The sequence below is a fragment of the Maniola jurtina genome, chromosome 14, assembly GCF_905333055.1.
Source record: "Maniola jurtina chromosome 14, ilManJurt1.1, whole genome shotgun sequence".
In the NCBI taxonomy this organism is placed as follows: Eukaryota; Metazoa; Arthropoda; class Insecta; order Lepidoptera; family Nymphalidae; genus Maniola; species Maniola jurtina.
The window spans coordinates 12,945,510-12,966,871 of NC_060042.1; the positions used below are offsets into that span (position 1 = coordinate 12,945,510).

A 21,362-nucleotide genomic window follows, 5' to 3' on the forward strand; every position below is an offset into this window, starting at 1 on the left:
TGAGACATCCATTGACCATTCACATTTTGTTGTTTATGTATGATAAATAGTTATAATTAGGTAAACACAGATTTCAGCTTTAAGACGCATATTCAAAACTAGCTGATGCCCGCAGCTTCGCCCGCCTGGATTTAGGTTTCTAAAAATCCCGTGGGAACTTTTGATTTCCCAGGATAAAAGTAGCCTATCCGTAATAACCCGTCCCCGGGATGCAACTTCCTTTTGTACAACGTAAAAACATTTAAACGGATGATCTTTTAAAAATCCCGAGGGATCACCAGGATTTAGGAATGCAATTCCTTACAGCATCAGGGTTGAGGAGTTGGCTCTTCGAGGTCAAAGTCAATATCGGTTCAGCCGTTCCGAAGATTAGCCCGTTCAAACAGACAGACAGACAAAATTTTTAAAAACGTGTGATTCAGTTATAGTACCGTTCAAATAACTATATGAGCTTAATATGAGGTAGTTATTTCGAAATTACAGACAGACACTTCAATTTTATTTATTAGTAAGTATAGAAAATATCATCAACATCAGCCTCGTCACTATCGACGCATCGCCCGGCTCACTACAGAGCACGGGACTCCTCTCAGAATGAGAAGAGGTTTGGCCATAGTGTACCACGCTGGCCAAGTGCAGATTGAGAGACTACACACACTTTTGAGAACACTTTTGAGAACTCTCTAGGTTTCCTCAAGTGATTTCCTTCACCGTTAAAGCAAGTGTACTTTAAGTTAAAGTAAGTGTAGTAAGTAGTTTAAGCAAGCGGTACTTAGTTATTTAATTTAGTTAGGGATGCGTGCCCGGGATCGAACCCCCGACCTCCGATTAGAAGGCGGGTGTCCCAAGCCATAGCCTATCACAGCTTAGGTGTTATGATAGCCTTAAGTAGTTTATTGAGGGATAAAAATAATATTTATCTATTTATTTATTTTCGTTTTGCAGTGCTTTCGATTTTGAGAAAAACGATAAAATGGACTGTAAGAATACACTCCAAATAAATAAATAAAAAATAGAAATAAACCGAATCCAAGTATAGATAACCACAAACACTATTCAATTAAATCACGAGTGGCGTCGCTTTGAAGTATTTTTCTAGGTTTGGACAGAAAAATACTTGCATCTAATTTAGTTGCTAGTTTAATGTCCCACTAAAGCCCTACCCACTCGAAAGTGATCTTAATATTGTAGGTGCTTTCTTTTACTACGTAACCCTAAAAGTCGTATAATCGGCTTCTGTAACCAAGTAGTCAGTAATTAACGGCTTAATCGTCGGCTCGCAGAAGTTTTTAATTGACTTCACACCTTCTCCCGGCGTCTCTGCGCCTGTCTAAAGTGATAATTGCTGACTTAACACTTTCTTCTTAACGAGTTTTGTTATCAAAGAGCAAATTAACTTGATTACATTTAATTAAGTATGAGAAATTGGCCTGATTGGGGGTAGGGCCAGGTGGGGTAAATGCAAGTTCCATAGCTGTACTAAAATGTTCTACCAAATTATTTTTAACTCTAAAACAATTTAAGATTCACATTAAGTATATTTTAGTGTATATGTGGTACTTAATGTTAATAAAGGTTGTATTCAGATATTGTAGCAACGAATTAGTGAATATAAAGTCAATCAAAAAATTAATAATTGGTATACCTACATTATTACTTAGTACTTATACCTACTTACATTCACAGAAAAATAATTCAAGAAAGAACGTGCCTACCTAGTACAAAGTTATAGACTGTATGACTTACTGTGTTCAAAAATTTTCAAAAGAAAAATAGAACCGACTTCAAAAACCACAAGCACTAAAAAGTAAACCTTCTTTTTTGAAATCAGTTAAAAATGTTTTCCCGCCAAAACACTACTTTTCATGTAAAGTTAATTAGCAAGACTCACAAATACTTTCAATGTTAACAAGTTTTAACATGAAAAGAGATATTTAGTAAACGCAAGTAACTAGCTGAGCTTCTTCGATTTGTGCTACAGTCTGATAGTCCGTTACCGTCCGTTGGGATTTTCAAAAAACCTAAATCCATGTGGACCAAAGTTTGGCACAGAGACAGTTTGCATTCCAGGGACGGACATAGTTAGGCTACTTTTATCCCGGAAAATTCGCAAGCAGATGAAGTCATGGGGATCATTTAAGGTCGATTTACATTAATTGCGTACACGCGCATGGTGACGCGCATAAACCCCTAACACACCGGGTTACAAATGTGCATGCTTAACGCAAGTGGTCTGCCATGTTTCATACAGTTCCATACATTACATCACAATGGGACGCGCCACGTCTACGCTTACGCAGCCTGTGTGAACGAGGTATTAGTTTAGTAGATACCTAATATTTCGCAGGATACGTTGAATTTCCTAAAACGCGACTTACTTCGTAATATTTGGGAGTCTTGTGACGCCCAGCATTAATATTACTTTGATGCGAGTTGCGTGACATTCGCGCTGCCATTTGTTAACTGCTGAACGAATTCAAAAGAGAATTACGAATTATTACGCGTATTTTCCTGACGTGCCATTTTCCGGGTAATATAGGTGAAAACAGACAGAACCTTTTTATCTAATCTATTTATATTTTTAGCCGTGCCGAGCCGGTATAGCTTAATAGTTATACCGCATTCTTTTCGGGAGTTTGTGGGTTCGATGCCGGGCTCTAACTCTTAACTTTTCGGAGTTATGTGCACTTTAAGAAATTAAATATAACTGACTTCAATGGTGAAGGAAAACATCGCGATGAAACCTGCTTAAGCATTCACCATAATGTTCTCAAAGGTGTGTAAAGTCTGCCATAGTCCTTAAAATTCCCAAACTTTTAAGATTTTTAGAAAACCTTTTCTCAAGTCATCTGGTGATCACTGTACCTTTGAAGGAGAGAGAGAGCGAGAGAGAAGCGTTTACGTGTAGAGAAGCGCCTGTGTGAGCTAAATTACACTTTACGGCGTCGCAATATGAGTCCCTCTTTATATTTTACACGTATTATACTTGCGGAATGATCCTTCTTCACCTGAAAGGTACTGTTAAATATTTTATGGCTATACTTCGCGTGCCTTATCTAAATACCTATTACCTACTAGGGCATCACACAGCTCAATTCAATTGAAACTCCACTTTGATTCAGTAAAATGATTTATTTCAATAAGTAATACATATAACAATGACTATGTATAATATAAACAGATATTCTAATAACCTACAAGTTTTCACTTACGCTTTATTCGCAACTAGTCAGACTTGAAATAAATAATAGGAATCATAGAATAAATTCGAAGATATTACAGTTTGGGGTTGAAATACTACCCTAAGCTTGAAATCTATAAAGCGCAATGTGACTTTGCTTAGACTTAAGACAGATAAAATGAGATGGATTTATGTAAGAGGCATAACTTCATTTTTATTAAAATCTGAGCAAAGTCAAAGTATGCCCTATAGACCTTAAACAGCTAAGTATGCATGTCCACTGAAGCCGAGCGGAGGGGACTGCGGAGACATATACAGGGTGTTTGGTAATTAGTATATAATGACGACACGTACCCAACCCATGCTACTTTGATCTGATAAATAAAATGCTGAAGTAAAATGGCGAAATAAAATTATAAAAATTTCCATCCAAAATTTTAATTTTTTTATAACCAAGTTTTCATGGCCCTAATGTGCCCTAACTCACTGAGATCGTTGGCCTCAGCCTATCTAAAGATGGCCAACGATCTCAATGAGTTAGGGCACATTAGGGTCATGAAAACTTTGATATAATTTTTTTTTAATTTTGTATGGAAATTTTTATAATTTTATTTCGTCATTATACTTCAGCATTGTGTTTATCAGATCAAAGTAGCATGGATACGTGTCGTCATTATATACTAATTACCAAACAACCTGTATAACAAACAAATCAGATTATTAAAAGATGACGTGAATATCTCAAAAACTTGATTGGTAGGTAGACTAAGCACGTCTCCTCTCTGCTGCGCTTCAGTTGACAGGCACCTTCAGGTCCAGTAGTGACCAAAGCAGATATGGATGGAGATGTGTTTAGCAGATTATTCAGATTTTCAATAGATGACGTGAAAAAAATATCACGTCTTCTCTTAACCTAACCCCCCGATTGTGCATATAAGAAGAACGTAATAATTCATCCTAAGCGTAATCAAATTCTGCATCTTGATTGGTTGGATTCGCTGTTTCCATTCTTCCACAGCCAATCATGAGGCAGAATTTGCTACTGATTACGATTATTACGTTTTTCATAAACAATCGGGGCGTTCATTTGAAGACCTAACACATCCCCCCGCTCCACTTACCTAGATTTGGGGCCACAGGCCAGATTTATAATACTTAAGTCTTATTTACACTAATTAAAATGTTATAACTATTATTATAATCTATATTCTTTACTAACATAAAAATAAGAACACTACTCATGCAGATGCCGTCAGGTAAAGAGTTTTTTTCATGAGCATTTCAAGGTACAAATCACTGAATAGAAAATCATTTATTTATCAAAATGTGAATTAAAAGTGAGATTAATATAAAAGGGTTATTTTACCTGAAGGCATAGTATGCCATGTATTATTAAGAAAAGTGTAATTTTTTTATTAGTCCCAATGACTAGAACAATACTGATTTACACAAAAAAGGAAAGTTGAACACTAGCCAGCTATAGACGGACATGTTTCATAGAACATACTACAGGAAAATAGTGCTTTTTATCTTTTGGCAGATTTACACTAAGTGTCTGTCAACTGAAGCGGAGCGGAGTGGAGATGTTTGATGATTAACACACCAGTTAAACATATTATTAAAATACTAGCTGTGTCTCTTCGTGTGAATTTAGGTTTTTAAAAATTCCAGCAGTGGCGTGACGCATTAATAATCTGTTTGATCCGCTCAACACGGTCTCCGCTTCGCTTCAATTCAGTTCAGTTGACAGGTACCCTAACTAGTCACTTAACTATAAGAAATGTTGATATTAGGATACAATCATAGGTGCATAAGAGGGTCAAATACGTACATCAAAAATATATCTTTGGCTAGTTTTTGGTTTTTTTACATGATTTTATATCTTTTTGGGTAGTTTTCACATGATTTTATGAACTAAAATAGCTACGAGTATATTGGTTGTGGCAGATATAAAATAGTTACTGATATTACATAATATCAAAATATGTAGGTCTATAAATGAAGTGAGGTTTCGTTTACTAAAATATAAATAACCTAACTATTTATAAAGTCACGCAACTTATGTATCTGTACCCTAACAATGTAACTGTACCCTATAATGTAACTGTACCCTATAATGTAACTGTACCCTATAATGTAACTGTACCCTAACAATGTAACTGTACCCTATAATGTAACTGTACCCTATAATGTAACTGTACCCTATAATGTAACTGTACCCTAACAATGTAACTGTACCCTATAATGTAACTGTACCCTATAATGTAACTGTACCCTAACAATGTAACTGTACCCTATAATGTAACTGTACCCTATAATGTAACTGTACCCTAACAATGTAACTGTACCCTATAATGTAACTGTACCCTATAATGTAACTGTACCGTAACAATGTAACTGTACCCTATATTGTAACTGTACCCTATTAGATGGGCCTCACACTTTTTTACATGATTTTATATCTTTTTGGGTAGTTTTCACATGATTTTATGAACTAAAATAGCTACGAGTATATTGGTTGTGGCAGATATAAAATAGTTACTGATATTACATAATATCAAAATATGTAGGTCTATAAATGAAGTGAGGTTTCGTTTACTAAAATATAAATAACCTAACTATTTATAAAGTCACGCAACTTATGTATCTGTACCCTAACAATGTAACTGTACCCTATAATGTAACTGTACCCTATAATGTAACTGTACCCTATAATGTAACTGTACCCTAACAATGTAACTGTACCCTATAATGTAACTGTACCCTATAATGTAACTGTACCCTATAATGTAACTGTACCCTAACAATGTAACTGTACCCTATAATGTAACTGTACCCTATAATGTAACTGTACCCTAACAATGTAACTGTACCCTATAATGTAACTGTACCCTATAATGTAACTGTACCCTAACAATGTAACTGTACCCTATAATGTAACTGTACCCTATAATGTAACTGTACCCTATAATGTAACTGTACCCTAACAATGTAACTGTACCCTATAATGTAACTGTACCCTATAATGTAACTGTACCCTAACAATGTAACTGTACCCTATAATGTAACTGTACCCTATAATGTAACTGTACCCTAACAATGTAACTGTACCCTATAATGTAACTGTACCCTATAATGTAACTGTACCGTAACAATGTAACTGTACCCTATATTGTAACTGTACCCTATTAGATGGGCCTCACACTGGCGTCGAGGTTGTACCGCGTGATCGCCACGTCTTGTATGTCTGTGAGTTTGTTCAGTAACGGTGTGATGAAGGTACCGAGCCATTCCTTCGTGCTCCTGCTTCCGGTGATGGCCGCTAGTTGGCGGACGAATATCTCTCGTAGCGCTGTTAGCTGCCTTATTAACCTATGGAAAAAACAATTTTAAAGAAAATTATTGTCAAATTAGATATTTAATATAAATAAACTTTTACAGCTATTTTCGAATCATCAAATACGTCAAATAAATCTAATTTCGAATCGTCTACAATCAGCTCTTTTTTAGTTACTGTAACCTTCACTTGTCGGGGGTGTTATAAATTTTTAATTTACACTTTTTATAGATTAGATATGTACAATATTATGCCCTGTATCATTAAAAATAATTGCATAGTGGAAATCAAACAACTCGCTGTTTCAAAGACGATAAAGGACATAAACAGAGGTATATCTCTATGATGCTTACATGACAGACTCGTTGGCGATGATCTCGAGCTGCGCGGGGCAAGTGTAGCCGTGCTCCACTTGCCACGGGTTCATCCACGTGGCCAATCTGAAAACAAAACATACATACTGTCCATACTATCCATACTAATATTATAAATGCGAAAGTGTGTGTCTGTCTGTCTGCTACCTTTTCACAGCCCAACCGTTAAACCGATTCTGACAAAATTTGGTACACGGTTAGCTTATATCCTGGGGAGGGGCATAGGCTACTTTTTATCCCGGAAAATCAAAGAGTTCCCACGGGATCCACAAAAACCCATCCGCTTAAGCGATTTGTATGAAATTTGGTACCGAGATAACTTGCGTCCCTGTAATTGACATAGGCAATTTTTGTCGCGGAAAATCAAACAGTTTCCACGGGATCTTTAAAAACCTAAATCTACGCGGACGAAGTCGCGGGCATCTTCTCGTATGTATATAAAATAATACTACACAACTACTATACAAAACAATAATAGTCTACATTAAAGTTTAATACTTACAGATCGCTTTGTATGAGTTTCTCGGAGCGCTCCCTGAACATCTCATAACACTGCATGTGTTGCACCAACTCTTGTCCCGGCGTCACGTCCGCTTCTACAACAGGAATGATGACTACTAGTCAAATCAGCGACTTTTTATCAAACGTCAAAACCCTCGCTTAATATGGAAGCTTGTATGATATACACATATTATGTGACGTCATAAGCATGTTTTTCATTCAGATACAAGTTAGCTCTTGACTGCAATATCACCTGGTGGTAAGTGATAATGCAGTCTAAAATAGAAGCGGGCTAACCTTACCATACCCCTGTAGTTTCTACACGTGGCACGGCTTTGCCGGTAGGATGGTCGGAGAGTGGCACAGGCTACTTTTTATCCTGAAAAATCAAAAAGTACCTACGGGATTTTTAAAAATCTATATCCACGTGGACGAAGTTGCGAGCATTCTTTTTTTTTTTTAATTTATAGACTAGCGCTTGGCTGGAATCAGATCTGCTAGCAAGTGATGATGCAGCCTAAGATGGAGCGCGCTTGCCTAGAAGTTGCCTATTCAGTATTCACTCTTGACTTGAAGGTACCCATATTAAAGTGGAAGGGTCAACAGCTAGTCAATTATAATATTATCACTTGCTTTGACAGTAATACATTTGAGTAATAAGTACCAGACAAAAATATTCATAATTACCATTGACTTCATTACTATAGTTGGTGTCCAAAAACTTGTTCCACAATCGCAAGCACTCCCTCAAACAGCCCATAGACACCGCGAGCAGCTCACACAGCGTCGCGAAATGGTCGTACCTACAACACAAAATCAAGGAGTTGCCATAGTAATTAATAATTTGGAAATGACCGTCGTGAATATGAAAAAACCGGTCAAGTGTGAGTCAGACTCGCGCACCGAGGGTTCCACACTCAGGTATTTTTCCGACATTTTGCACGATAAATCAAAAACTATTATGCATAAAAATAAATAAAAATCTGTTTTAGAATGTACAGGCAAAGCCTTTTCATATGATACCCCACTTGGCATAGTTATCTTACTTTGAAAATTTAAACACATTTTAATTTTTTTTAAATGATCTAACCACAAATTCATGGTTTTCGGATTTATTCCTTTACTTGTGCTATAAGGCTTACCCAGACAGACAAACAAACAACAAAGTGATAGGATCACTTTGTTCTTTGTTCCGTTAAGGGTTCCGTTTTTCGTTTTGATGTACGGAACCCTAAAAAGTGTTATTTCTTGTACGATGGTAAGTACGGAACCCTTCGGTTGCGAGTACGACTCGAACTTGATAGATTTTTTACTAAACATAGGAATAGAAACTGGTGTGCTTACCGTGACCAGCCCGTCAGTATGACACCCACAAAGTCAACCTTGTGGCTATTTTTCTTGACTTCATCTATCCACGCCTCCTGATTGCTCATGTACCTTTCCTCATTCGTGTAGACCTGCCTCCAAACAAATAACAATAATAATAAGTGACTGCTCACAATCACAGAAATGTCAATTAAATGGTTAACAAGTGTTAATTAAAAATTTATAACACCCCCGACAAGTGAAGGTTACAGTAACTAGAAAAGTCCCATTTCATATTTTATTTATTTTAAGTTATATTTTTGTTGGTACCAAATAAACAGTTTTTCTTTCTTTCTTTTCTTTCAAAAGTGCTGATAACTTTCAAACGGCTGAACCGATTTTCTTGGATTATAGTAATTAAGAACACTCTCGATCAAGCCACCTTTCAAACAAAAAAAAACTAAATTAAAATCGGTTCATTAGTTTGGGAGCTACGATGCCACAGACAGATACACAGATACACACGTCAAACTTATAGCACCCCTCTTTTTGGGTCGGGGGTTAAAAAATTGATAATTTTTATCGATCACCCTGGCGTGATGAACGCTGTGATCTTATAAGCTGGAAGTCCCGAGTTCGATTCATGGCAGGGGCAATATGGGAATTTGTATTTTCTAAATTGTCAACTGAGCGTGGTGGACTATGGCCATAACCTTTGCCCAAATAGGGCAAAAAGATTGTACTAACCTATAATATGAGCCTAATAAGTTTTATTTTATTTAAACTTACCTTACAACTGCCATTAGCACCTTTGAATGCACTGCCGGCCCACACGGTGGGAAATAGCGTCTTATAGTTCTCCCACAGCTGCGGGTTAATGTGGAAGTGAGGCTTTATGTTGTAGTCCCACACCACGGGCCGCACTAGCTCCCCTAACTTGTAATCTAAAAAAACCGGCCAAGTGAGAGTCAGACTCGTGCACTAAGGGGTTCCGTACTCAGGTATTTTTTCCAACATTTTGCACGATTAATCAAAAACTATTATGCATAAAAATAAATAAAAATCTGTTTTAGAATGTAGAGATAAAGCGCTTTCATATGATAATATACCCCATGAGTCAACGGGAAGTACCCTATAGGTTTCTTGACAGACATGATGGACGGACGAATGGACAGACAGACATACAGACAGACAACAAAGTGATCCTATAAGGGTTCCGTTTTTCCTTTTGAGGTACGGAACCCTAAAAATAGGTGGGTACTGGGTACATTTATACTGTTTTCTTTTTCCTTGACGGCGCAGATTGGTGCCTGACAGGGAGAAATGGAGGATTCTAGAGGGGGTCTATGCCCAAGAAAGACAACGATCTAATTAGTCCAGGTAGGATTAAATATACACTGGGAAATTGGTATTACCATTATTTTGTAAGTAGTGTAATATATTGTATAATTGTAGTACTTAAGATCAGAGAATAAAGGCTATTTTTATTTTATTTTTATTTAAATAATATATACTAATCGCCCATTACTACCCATATTATAAATGCTAAAAGATAAAATGTCGTTGATTTGACTAGTAGTCATCATCCCTATTTTTTAAGTTAAGCAAAGTCAAGTGCAGTCTATAGATACCTTACATTGCAATACTTCAGCAGGAGTAGACCGCAACATATCGTCCCACAGTAGAATAGTAAGTTCCGGACGCAATTGCTTTATGAAAATGGCTAGATCTCGTATGTGCTCCAAATACAAGCACAATTTCCCGAATTTACTTGATACGGCCCTGTACTGGCATTGTATGCATACTGCTGTGTGCCACACCTAGAAACATTTTTTATTTCTGTTACAAGTTAGCCCTTGACTGAGATCTCACCTGATGGTAAGTGATGATATAGTCTAAAATGGAACTGGGCTAACTAGGAAGGGGTAATCGCCCACATAGATTTAGGTTTGTTAGGGTTCCATACCTTGAAAGGAAAAAAAGGAACCCTTATAGGAACTGTCTGTTATCTGTCTGTCAGTCGTGTCTGTCAAGAAACCTATAGGGTATTTCCCATTTACCTAGAATCATGAAATATGGCAGGTAGGTAAAGTAAGTAAAAGTAAAATATTCTTTATTGTACACCAACAAGACAGTAATATATAAATAACATTATAGATTTATGTACAAAAGGCGGCCTTATCGCTAAAATAGCGATCTCTTCCAGGCAACCTTAGGGTGAGGAGATAATAAAAATTAAAGCAAGTGGAAGGGGTGTACTAATAAAATAAAGTAAATAAACATAATGTATATATATAATTTAAAATAAATAATTAAGTATATACCTAATAATAATAATATTACAGTAAATAAGAACGGAATAAGGATAGGAATAGACGACAGATACGAGGAATAAAAAGTAGAAATAAATAAATAAACACATCAGATTGAGGATAAATAGAATAGTTTCAGTTTCGTTTTGAAAATAGACAGAGATTTAGACTGTTTGATATCCAAGGGGAGAGAGTTCCAGAGCAGTATAGCGGTAACAGTAAAAGATTTAGCATAATAGGAGGAGGAGTGTGTAGGTATTTTCAGCCGTAGGTCTTAGCCGTAGGTTTTCAGGTAGGTCTGCACAAGTAAAGGAAAAAATCGAAAAACCGTGCATTTGACAAAAAAAAAAAGTGTTATACGATCCTACGAAACCCTTTGTGTGTGAATCCGACTCATCCGGGATTTTTAAAACCTGTGAAACTATTTCTGGGATAAAAAGTAGTCTATGTTCTGAGATGTAAACTCACTCTGTACTAACCATCAAAATCGGTTAAACTGTTGGGCCATGAAAACCTAGCAGATATACAGACAAGCTTTCGCATATTAAGTATGGAAGTATGGATTGGCAAGTTACTTACTTCATCAGCCCCTATATGAAAGTATTTAGCGTCAGGCTGAACATTTAAGACCTGTTGCACCATCGCACGCACCAAGCTCTGGCTGTTCTGTTGTGAAGGACATAACACTGCCGGTGTCCTGGGCTTCTCTTGTAACTTCCTGAACACTGGGTGTTTGAGGACAAACTCCATGTGCCCTATAGTCTGAACTAATTGAATCTGAAAGTTTGAAATAATTATGGTACCTTTAAGGTCTGGTAGTTTTTGTATTTTGTTTTAATAATTTATTATTATACACTTTATATTGGCATTACCTGTACCTTTGTAGTAATGTAAGAGAATCTAATAAGTTACTTTTTCCCTACCTACTTCTTATTTGAAACCTGATTATGCCCCCTTGTAAATCCACGCAGATTTAGGTTTTTTAAAAATCCTGTGGCAACTCTTTGATTTTCTGCAACAAATTTGTCTATACCTGGGATGCAAGTTATCTTTTCAAATTTTATCATAATTAGTAAAACAGATGGGCTCCAAAAAGCTAGTAGCTAACAGACAGACAGACATGATACTTTCGCAATCATATTATTAGTATGGAATTTGCAAAATTTGGAAACTATGACAATATAATAATATGGTACCATCGAGCTGGAACTGTGATAGCTGTTAAGCTTCCAACTTAAATCCACCTATCCTATAATACAATTAAACATAAACTCTAATACCTACCACTTCAAGCTGATTCTCCTTTGCACACTGAAAAATATACATCACTTCTTCAATAGAATACATTCCATCGCCGCTTGCATCAGCATTGCTACCAATATCTACTATTTCTCCTCTGTAGGGGAAAGAGTCCTCCCATTCTATGAGTATGCCTGTAGCACCGCATTTCTTGATATATTTGAGTACCTACAAAAATCCTGTATATTAACTTCAGTCAAAAACTGGGTGATAATTTTTTAAGCAAATCTTTAACTACAGACATATCTTGGCGCTGTGATTTTGTAACATGGACAGAAATCCAAAGACAGGTCCAAAAACAGATCAGGGTCAATGTAGGAGAATACAAAATTTTTCAATTTCAATCAATTAACAAGCAACAATTAATTGAAGGTGTGACAAATTAACAAAGTAGAAAACTTAGATACTAAGGTACTTATAAAATGTATAATGTAAGTATAAATCATACCTGTTCTAAAAATGACAGCTTCAAAGGTGCACCTTTCAAATCCAAGTGAACTATCCTGCAAGTGATGTAACATTATAATTGTACTGTCTTGTATTATACTAAAGTAAAACCTTTACGTCCATAGGTGATTATTGGGGTGTAAGTAAGTATATTATATTTTTAAAGATAGATTTTATTTCCTCTGTTTATCAGCCTGAAAGGAAACAAACTAAGCATCCCCTAGAAATGGTTACAGGCTTTCGAAGTAATACGGACCAAACAACGCGCAAACATTGGCAAAATACCTATCACTTACTTATGCATTATAATTTGAAGTCGCACCGGGACTAAACAGCACTGAATTTTAAATAAAATAGTAAGCACACTTAGCGGAAATGGTACCAGGACACTCCGTCTTAAGTTTCCTTGTTAATTCCGCAACGTATTAACCGTAAAGGAATGAGTATTTTGTAGATATTTGGAAATAATTTCAGAGAAATTCAGTGAATTTAGCTGGAATTTAGTGATAAGAAAAGATAAGAAAACCCACATGTGAATACAAATCCCTAGCAGCAAATGTCAAAGTCAATTGACATAACTGTCAACTATCAATATGACAATGACACTGAAACATGTCAATAAAATCATAGATATTCTAACGCCATATATAATAAGCAGCCTACAATCTTTGTATGTACGGGTAACATTGTAAACGTGTCAACATTGTATAACTTATAAACATAGAAGCAAATTAGTAGGTATATTCATGCATAGAAGTAATATGTGTTTTTTTCACTGTCGGTATAATGTGTTTTAATCAGTTACTTATATAAGTAAGTAATTATTAATTACTTAGCAATTTAGTTTAATTAGATTCCGTTGGCACCTTTCGTGTACGGAACCCTAGAATAGTTACTTCCTAGTTGATACTCCAGGATGCGATATCTTTGTGTCAAACGATAAGACCGGTTCAGCAGTGAGTTGACCGTAAAAAGGTCAAACAGACAGACAAACCGACTAAACTTTCGTTTTTATAGTTAGTATTACTAGATGACGCCCGCGGCTTGGTCCGCGTGGATGTTCGAAACAAAAGCTGTCTATTCAATCATCTCTTCTTTCGTCGAATAATCCATGAAAAGGTAACAGACGGACAGATGGACGGACGGACAGACCGACACTTCGCATTTACAAAACATAGGTGCATATTAGTTAAGTGAGGTACATAATATAATCAGTGTGGGACAACCTCCAACCCGGAGCTCAAGAAGATAGCGGGAAGTGGGTGGATGAGGAAGGCGGAGGATCGTGTGTGGTGGCGCGCTCTTGGGAAAGTCTATGTCCAGTAGTGGACGCAAACAGGCTGATTGATTGATTGAATTTAATCCTAGGGTAGATAATTTAAATCCAGCCTAGGCTAACTAGCGAGACCTAAAAATATCCTAATAAATACCTACACCTACCTAATAACTATCTATTTAATAGGTATTTGCTCAGGGTATAAAACAATATAAAACAACACAAATGCATTAATACCAAACTTTAATGAAATAATTCTTGGTTAAATATTGTATATTGTATAATTTTTTATATTAAAATGCTAAATAAGTAAGTAGGTAAGTATAATAGGTATATATTCGAAAACTTACGAACTACAAATTACCTACAATACTTTGAAAAATATATTTCGTACAAAATATAAATAGAAATACATAGTAATTATTTAGGTACCTAGTTACCTAATATAAAGTAGTTGTAACTTGTACCTAGCTGTAAGAATATGTTAATGTAAAAATCTAGATACCTACTTAGGTATAATAGTAAGTATCCATTAATTTCAAAATTCACTCTGTAAAAATAGTACTTGAATATAATAAAATAATATAATAATGTTACATATGTATATCAGTATTTATTTTACAATATTTTTAATAACAGTTTTTGTATGTAGGACGTACTAGGTACCACTAACTTATTTTATTATAAAATCTACTCCAATATTTTTTATAAAGGTGGGCAGAGATTACGCACAGCTTCAATTCGGATTATTAGGCACAGTAGATCGGTATCATGACTTCCGGTTTCATATCACGTACCTACTAGATAATTAATTACTATCAAAACTTCTTCAAACCAATATTTTTAAAATGCCTACGCTATCGCTTCGCATACCTACTATACAAAAAATAATTAAAAAAACATCCGCACTTACTAGTCAAGTTTCACAGCAAAACTTAATTTAAAAAAACTCACAAGAAATTACATACAAAACTTTCTACTACACAATTCAATGAAACCTTTAGCCACATGCAACCTTCGTCTTACTGTAATGTCCTTCGTTATTATTTTCTCCTAGAAAATTAAAGCTACTTAGTGCAAAAATATTTTAAGATATCGTGTGACACAACAAATTTAAAATATAGAGAAAACATAAGTACCTGCTACTTACAACTATAATAATAAAAAAATACCTAAAATATTCATTTCGCTACAGTTCACTCGTTATTAAACTAGATAGGTATATAACTTTAAAAGATAATAATAATCTTAAATGTAAGTATGTCAATCGTCTATGATGTCATTATAATTTCTTAAAAATGTATTGAAAATTAATCAGCTCATTTTATATCACTGAAGTAAAATAAAATATTAAAAATAAGTACCTTAAAAAAAAATTGCATAGCCGTTTTATCAAAATAAACTGGCTCCTGAAGTTCGTTATTTACAATATTGTATTCACTCTAAAATCTGTCTAAAACCTATTTCTTTCCTTATGTCACAGTAAAAAGGCACTAAATTAAAATGAACCCAATCCTAAAGGCGTACACACACTAAGAACTAATATTTAAGTCACAAAATCAAAGATTATCTAATTAATTAATGTGCAATAATGATTCTCACTCCTGGATCGGGTTCGACCGCGACATCTTTAGCCAAAGGAGCGTTTCCGATTATGCGGAAATTCTTTGTGTATGGAATAACAGCTACTAGGAAGCCCGAAACGATCACCCATATACCAGCCACGTAGAACGCCGCGTCCCAATATCCAGTTCTGTCTTTTAAAGCTCCTGAAAATATTGATAAACGTATTTTAGAAACTGCCTCTCTTTAGCTTTAGCTGGCGGAATTTATGAAAACTTTCTTAGTGGGGTACTTTATAGAAAAAGATTTTCTTCATTTCTACAAGCAAAATCTCACATTTCTAGACCTCCAGGTGTTTTCAATTTTTTATTTGTGTCAAATAAGAAATAAAAAAAAAAAGTTAAGTGATTTATTCGAATAAAAATTAAAAACCAACGTAATCGCAAAACACTGCCTGGATCTAGATATATCTGTTATCTTTTTGCGGATTAAAGCAAAGTAAGCTGGTTCCTTGTCCTAAATGAATAGGCATGCTTGGTGGCATCATAAAAATCGTTTTGTTATCGTTTAAGCTTTAAGACATATTGTAGATTAACATCATATGATTGATTCAAAAATTCCAGATTGATTACCAATAATATTGATTTTTAATAAATACCTACCTAAAAGGTTTACATGATAACAACTGACGATAACAGAATGTAAACATATCAAAACTCTGATATTTCTGCTTGCATGAGGAATACACATTGCGCATAGAAGTATAACTAATACGTATCTATGTGCTATATATGTGATGAATTCATTTGTAAGGAGGATGACTGATGTAATTTTTCCAGAAATAATAATTTACCGCATCTAGACTGTACCCCCATCGATCCTAACATTGCTTTAAGTAGGTATTAAAATTTTATAAAAATCAAAAATTTTGCTTGAACAAACAAATGAGCATACAAGTGTTAGTGAAACTAACACTTGTATGCTCATTTGTCATTTGTCAACTATCATCGATGTTGAAATGGTCAAACAGTATTGTAGCCACTTATTGCAAATAACTATTTTTGGAATGTAAACATGAATCTACAACGAAGTTATATGGGGGTCGAAAATGCCCTGAATGGCTTCGAGAAAAGGATTGTACGGTTCGTCCAGTTCGTGCCTACTGAAGTGCCTACTGTAGTGATCTAGCATAGCTTAAAAAATAAAGAAAAGAGTAAAGAAGAAAGTCAGAAAGAAGAGTCAGAAGTAGTTGCGCGAAATAGGTAGGTACTATAAAAATAACACTAACTCACCAGCTATAGGCGGTCCAATCAAATGTCCGACTCCTTGACTTAGCAAAACCAATCCATAAGCCATTGTAAATCGTTCCAAAGCAATCAACTCCACCAATATACTTGGGGTGTAAGAATATGAACTGGAGAATGTTAGACCAAATACCATTGAGTTTATGGCTAAGATGTAAAAACTGTAGGTCTCCTTGGCATCTACAGTGCGAATCAGAATGGGGAAGAGGATGATTGTACCGCCACAGGCTATCAGGCATGCAGCGTATGTTTTAGTTATATTGACCCATGGCAGATCACCGATCCATCCAAGACCCACCTGAAATTAACAAGAAATTACGTACATATTCAGGACAAATAAAGCGCAAAATGAACGCAGGATAGAAGAAGAAGTACGATTTATTACAGAAAATTAAATCAACGAAGCTTCTAAAATTAATTTAATGTGGGTAGTGCATAAAAAATCTTTAGAAAATTAAATTATTAAATCCTGATTAAAAGGCGAGGTAAAGACCTCATAAAGTATATACCTACAATAATAATTCACCAATTCGAGGATATTCAAACCATTTTTAATATTTTAATGCGTAAGTTGTCCTTGACACATGAAACTTATCAGACTAAAATTAATAATTTAGAAAAGCAAATAAGACCTTAACCATGTTTGCTTTGCTGCATTCAAAGATAAGATTAGATCTCTCCAATGTTGTCGCTGTACTTCTTATGGTAATAATGATCCCATCAAAAACATAACATGTACAAAAATCCAAGTCTCGCAATGTACCTAGTTCTCTACCGCAAAATGTTTTGAGATCTAACATAAAACCAAGTCGGTTAATTTATTTAGTATCTATAATCCCACCAAAAACATTTCATGTAAAAAGGTAGCCAAGACTCACAAGTTCATAATGTTTTCACTGTTAAAAAGTTATGAGATCTCTAGTAGAGTCAAGCCCCTAGCTGAGCTTAGATTTGTGCTGGCCATGGGACCTATCCCAAGTCCAAAGTAATATAGCTCTTAAATGTTCTTGACTATATCACATTTATAACAATAAATAACAAATCACTCTACTTACAAGCTCTGATTCTACAAACCCTACATCTTGGTAAAAAAAGTACGGCTTGGCCGTTTACAGTTCGTGGATTTTTATCTGAAATGACATTTAAGCCCGGAATAGCTTCTGCGACCATCACGAAGTACAATACAAATTAGTAATTGTCGAACAAACTATTCCTTATGGCCTTAAAATATGTTATGTCATGTAATAGCTTAGCTCTTCACCAACAGAAGCCTATGATCTTCTCAGGGCCAATGTCACTGAATGCGGTGTGTTGTTTAGGTTTGAATACGTTACTCCATATGACATTGTTAAAGTGTTCAAATCTTTACAAAGCAAAAAAACCGGAGATCTGTGGGGAATATCAGTAAAAATAATTAACAATATTATTGATATTATTGCGCCATATCTAGCCTTAATTTTTAATGAGTCTGTGGATACAGGCGCTTTTCCAGATCTCATGAAATGTAGTAAATTGATACCTCTTTTTAAATCGGGTAGCAAAAGTGACCCAAATAATTACAGGCCAATTTCAATTTTGCCAACACTGAGCAAGATATTTGAGAAAATCATGCTCAACCAACTGCTTCAGCATTTCAATTTAAATAAGCTACTCCATTCTGAACAGTATGGCTTCACTAAAGGTCGATCAACAACCGACGCGGCCGCAATGCTGTTAAAGCATATATTCAATGCGTGGGAGGGGTCACAGAATGCCATTGGTATTTTCTGTGATTTATCCAAGGCATTTGATTGCGTTGAGCACGAGACTCTTTTAGTTAAATTGAGCCACTATGGAATCAAAGACACTGCGCTTGGTCTCATTGCGTCCTATCTTAGTGATCGTATTCAAACAGTATGTGTGAATGATGTGAAGTCATCCGGATCAGCCTCACTAATGGGTGTTCCTCAAGGCTCTATTCTAGGTCCTTTCATGTTCTTAGTATACATAAACGATTTACCATATGTAGTCCAAAATATTTGCGATATCGTACTTTTTGCTGACGATACGTCTTTGATTTTTAAAGTCGATAGAAATAAGGACAATTTTGACGATATAAATGGTGCCATATCTCAGGTAACTCACTGGTTTACTGTAAATAATCTACTTTTAAATGCAAAAAAAACTAAGTGTATTGAATTCGCACTGCCCAATACCAAGAACACAAGTAACATTAATTTAATGATAAATAATGATATTTTGAAAATAGAAGAGACTACTACATTTTTGGGGATAACCTTAGATGCGAAGCTGCAATGGGGCACCCATATATCAACTCTTGCTGGCAAACTAAGCTCTGCTGCTTACGCGGTTAGAAAGATTCGACAATTAACTGACGTGGAGACCGCAAAGATAGTATATTTTGCTTATTTTCATAGTATTATGTCTTATGGAATCTTAATATGGGGTAGAGCGGCAGATATTGGGAGAATTTTTGTATTACAAAAAAGGGCAATACGCGCAATTTATAACTTAAAACCACGCGATTCACTTCGAGAAAAATTTAAGGAAATAGGTATCCTTACCGTAGCCTCTCAATATATTTACAACAACATAATTTTTGTAAGACAAAATATTCTTAGTTACAAGAAGGTTGGCGATCTACACAACAGGCTGACTAGACACCGTAACAGGCTTGCGACTCCTACACTCCGTCTCAGGAAGGTCCAAAAGTCATTTGTGGGAATGGGTATAATCTTCTATAACAAAATTCCTCAGTCAATTTTGGACTTGCCTTTACACAGGTTCAAAAAATCTATTAAAAATATGCTCTTGAGAAAAGCATATTATACTATCGAAGATTATGTAAATGATAAAAAAGCGTGGATTTGAACTTCGATTCGCTCCAGCAATGCGCAGGACTTCAATTGCTTTTATACATGGCATAATATTGTATATCAAATCTTTGAAAAGAGCAACCGCCGAGTTTCTTGCTGGTTCTTCTCGGTAGGAAAGGCATTCCGAACCAGTGGTAGATGCTTTTGACGATTCGAAAGAACTTGTAAAAGTCTAATTGAATAAAAACATTTTGAATTTTTTTTTTTTTGAATAGTTTTACGAACATTAAACGGCCAAGCCGTCCTTTTTTTACCAAGATGTAGGGTTTGTAGAATCAGAGCTTGTAAGTAGAGTGATTTGTTATTTATTGTTATAAATGTGATATAGTCAAGAACATTTAAGAGCTATATTACTTTGGACTTGGGATAGGTCCCATGGCCAGCACAAATCTAAGCTCAGCTAGGGGCTTGACTCTACTAGAGATCTCATAACTTTTTAACAGTGAAAACATTATGAACTTGTGAGTCTTGGCTACCTTTTTACATGAAATGTTTTTGGTGGGATTATAGATACTAAATAAATTAACCGACTTGGTTTTATGTTAGATCTCAAAACATTTTGCGGTAGAGAACTAGGTACATTGCGAGACTTGGATTTTTGTACATGTTATGTTTTTGATGGGATCTCATTTCTTTTTGTAGGTAGGTAACCATCCTTTTAAGTTCAGATACGGAACCGTATAGTAAGGTGGTAGTTTTCAACATTGCCGCCGAGTACAGATCAGCGTCGATGTAAGGGTCCCCACGCTCGTCACAAGTATAAAGTTGTATCCATCCCAGTGCACTACCACATACTCGACTACAGTACGCCTACGCGAACTTTTTGATATTAATTTCACAATTATTTTACTACAGTATTATATTATAAGAAGATAACACCACAATCCGGGAAAATAATACAACTATTTCGTAGAGTTCTCGAACTCGTCTATTTTACTTAAAACTTGATAGGTACTACTAACTAACAATTGAATTATATTTTATGATTACCAAATGTTCATCAGACACAACCCATGAATGGACCTCGACGTTTAGGGCTGTCAACCGTACTTAATAATAAAGTATGTTACTTTATTTCGGGCAAACGTAACGTATGAGAGCAATATTTTTTTTTGCCTATTTTCACTTATATTTTTTTAAATTCTTTACTTAGACAAATAAATCTATACTAAAATAAATTTATATCTATGTAAAGACGTAAAGTTTGTAAGTTTTTTGTAGGACGTAATCTCTGGAACTATTGAACCGGTTTAAAAAATTTAATAAGCTACCATCTGCCAAGTAACCACAATACATCGTATTTTTGTAAGTTCACTTTTTTAACTGCTCTCGTTTACTATTAACGTGAGTTTTTCGCCTCAGTATTTTGTATACGACGTTTTGTATACGAGATCTGTTTACAATTAATGTAAATCGGGTGATATTTAAGAAAATAATATATATTTAATAGGTGGCAACTGTCAACCCTACTGACATACCACATCTGGCAAAATTAACAAATAACTCTAAACGACTGAGTAAAAAACAATGCATAGCATTGATTGAAAAGAAACAAGCTTTTTTTCCGAAGACCGAATCCATCGAGTG

General features: G+C 35.3%; 2 protein-coding genes and 1 long non-coding RNA gene across 7 annotated transcripts in view; all 3 read right to left on the minus strand.

The window, feature by feature from the left end:
- Nucleotides 1–4,194: 4,194 nt before the first annotated feature.
- Nucleotides 4,195–5,618, minus strand: LOC123871864. The gene is made up of 2 exons (XR_006797352.1): nucleotides 5,261–5,618; nucleotides 4,195–5,063 (listed from the first exon to the last, which is right to left on the minus strand). It is a non-coding gene; the product is annotated as an uncharacterized LOC123871864 (long non-coding RNA).
- Nucleotides 5,619–5,631: 13 nt separating this feature from the next.
- On the minus strand, nucleotides 5,632–13,292 carry LOC123871838 (hexosaminidase D-like). 2 transcript variants are annotated; one of them, XM_045915835.1, is made up of 12 exons: nucleotides 13,053–13,292; nucleotides 12,758–12,812; nucleotides 12,295–12,477; nucleotides 11,590–11,787; nucleotides 10,335–10,518; nucleotides 9,488–9,642; nucleotides 8,738–8,850; nucleotides 8,081–8,196; nucleotides 7,395–7,488; nucleotides 6,872–6,958; nucleotides 6,360–6,553; nucleotides 5,632–6,322 (listed from the first exon to the last, which is right to left on the minus strand). In XM_045915835.1, exons 1-11 carry the CDS (start codon nucleotides 13,058–13,060, stop codon nucleotides 6,370–6,372), a joined length of 1,377 nt encoding a protein of 458 aa, XP_045771791.1. In that variant the 5' UTR covers nucleotides 13,061–13,292; the 3' UTR covers nucleotides 5,632–6,322; nucleotides 6,360–6,369. The 2 variants fall into 2 exon arrangements, with proteins under 2 accessions (XP_045771791.1, XP_045771790.1); XM_045915834.1 differs by having other exon boundaries at nucleotides 5,632–6,553.
- A 966-nt stretch (nucleotides 13,293–14,258) lies between these two features.
- Nucleotides 14,259–21,362, minus strand: part of LOC123871824 — a 36,157-nt gene continuing 29,053 nt past the window's right edge. For all 4 annotated transcript variants that reach the window (XM_045915809.1, XM_045915810.1, XM_045915808.1 and 1 more), the window contains 2 exons: nucleotides 16,888–17,197; nucleotides 14,259–15,801 (listed from right to left, as the gene is read on the minus strand). In XM_045915809.1, the coding sequence (XP_045771765.1) occupies nucleotides 15,611–15,801; nucleotides 16,888–17,197 (501 nt within the window). In that variant the 3' untranslated portion in view covers nucleotides 14,259–15,610. The remainder of the gene's footprint in view (nucleotides 15,802–16,887; nucleotides 17,198–21,362) is intronic.

What these genes read in the sequence shown, in the direction of transcription:
- LOC123871838 (XM_045915835.1), bottom strand. An exon ending in TCCTGCTGAAGTATTGCAAT is followed by an intron (nt 9,643 to 10,334) that starts GTAAGGTATCTA and finishes CGGTTTTTTTAG; the next exon opens with ATTACAAGTTAGGGGAGCTA. An exon ending in ATACTGACGGGCTGGTCACG is followed by an intron (nt 8,197 to 8,737) that starts GTAAGCACACCA and finishes TTTGTGTTGTAG; the next exon opens with GTACGACCATTTCGCGACGC.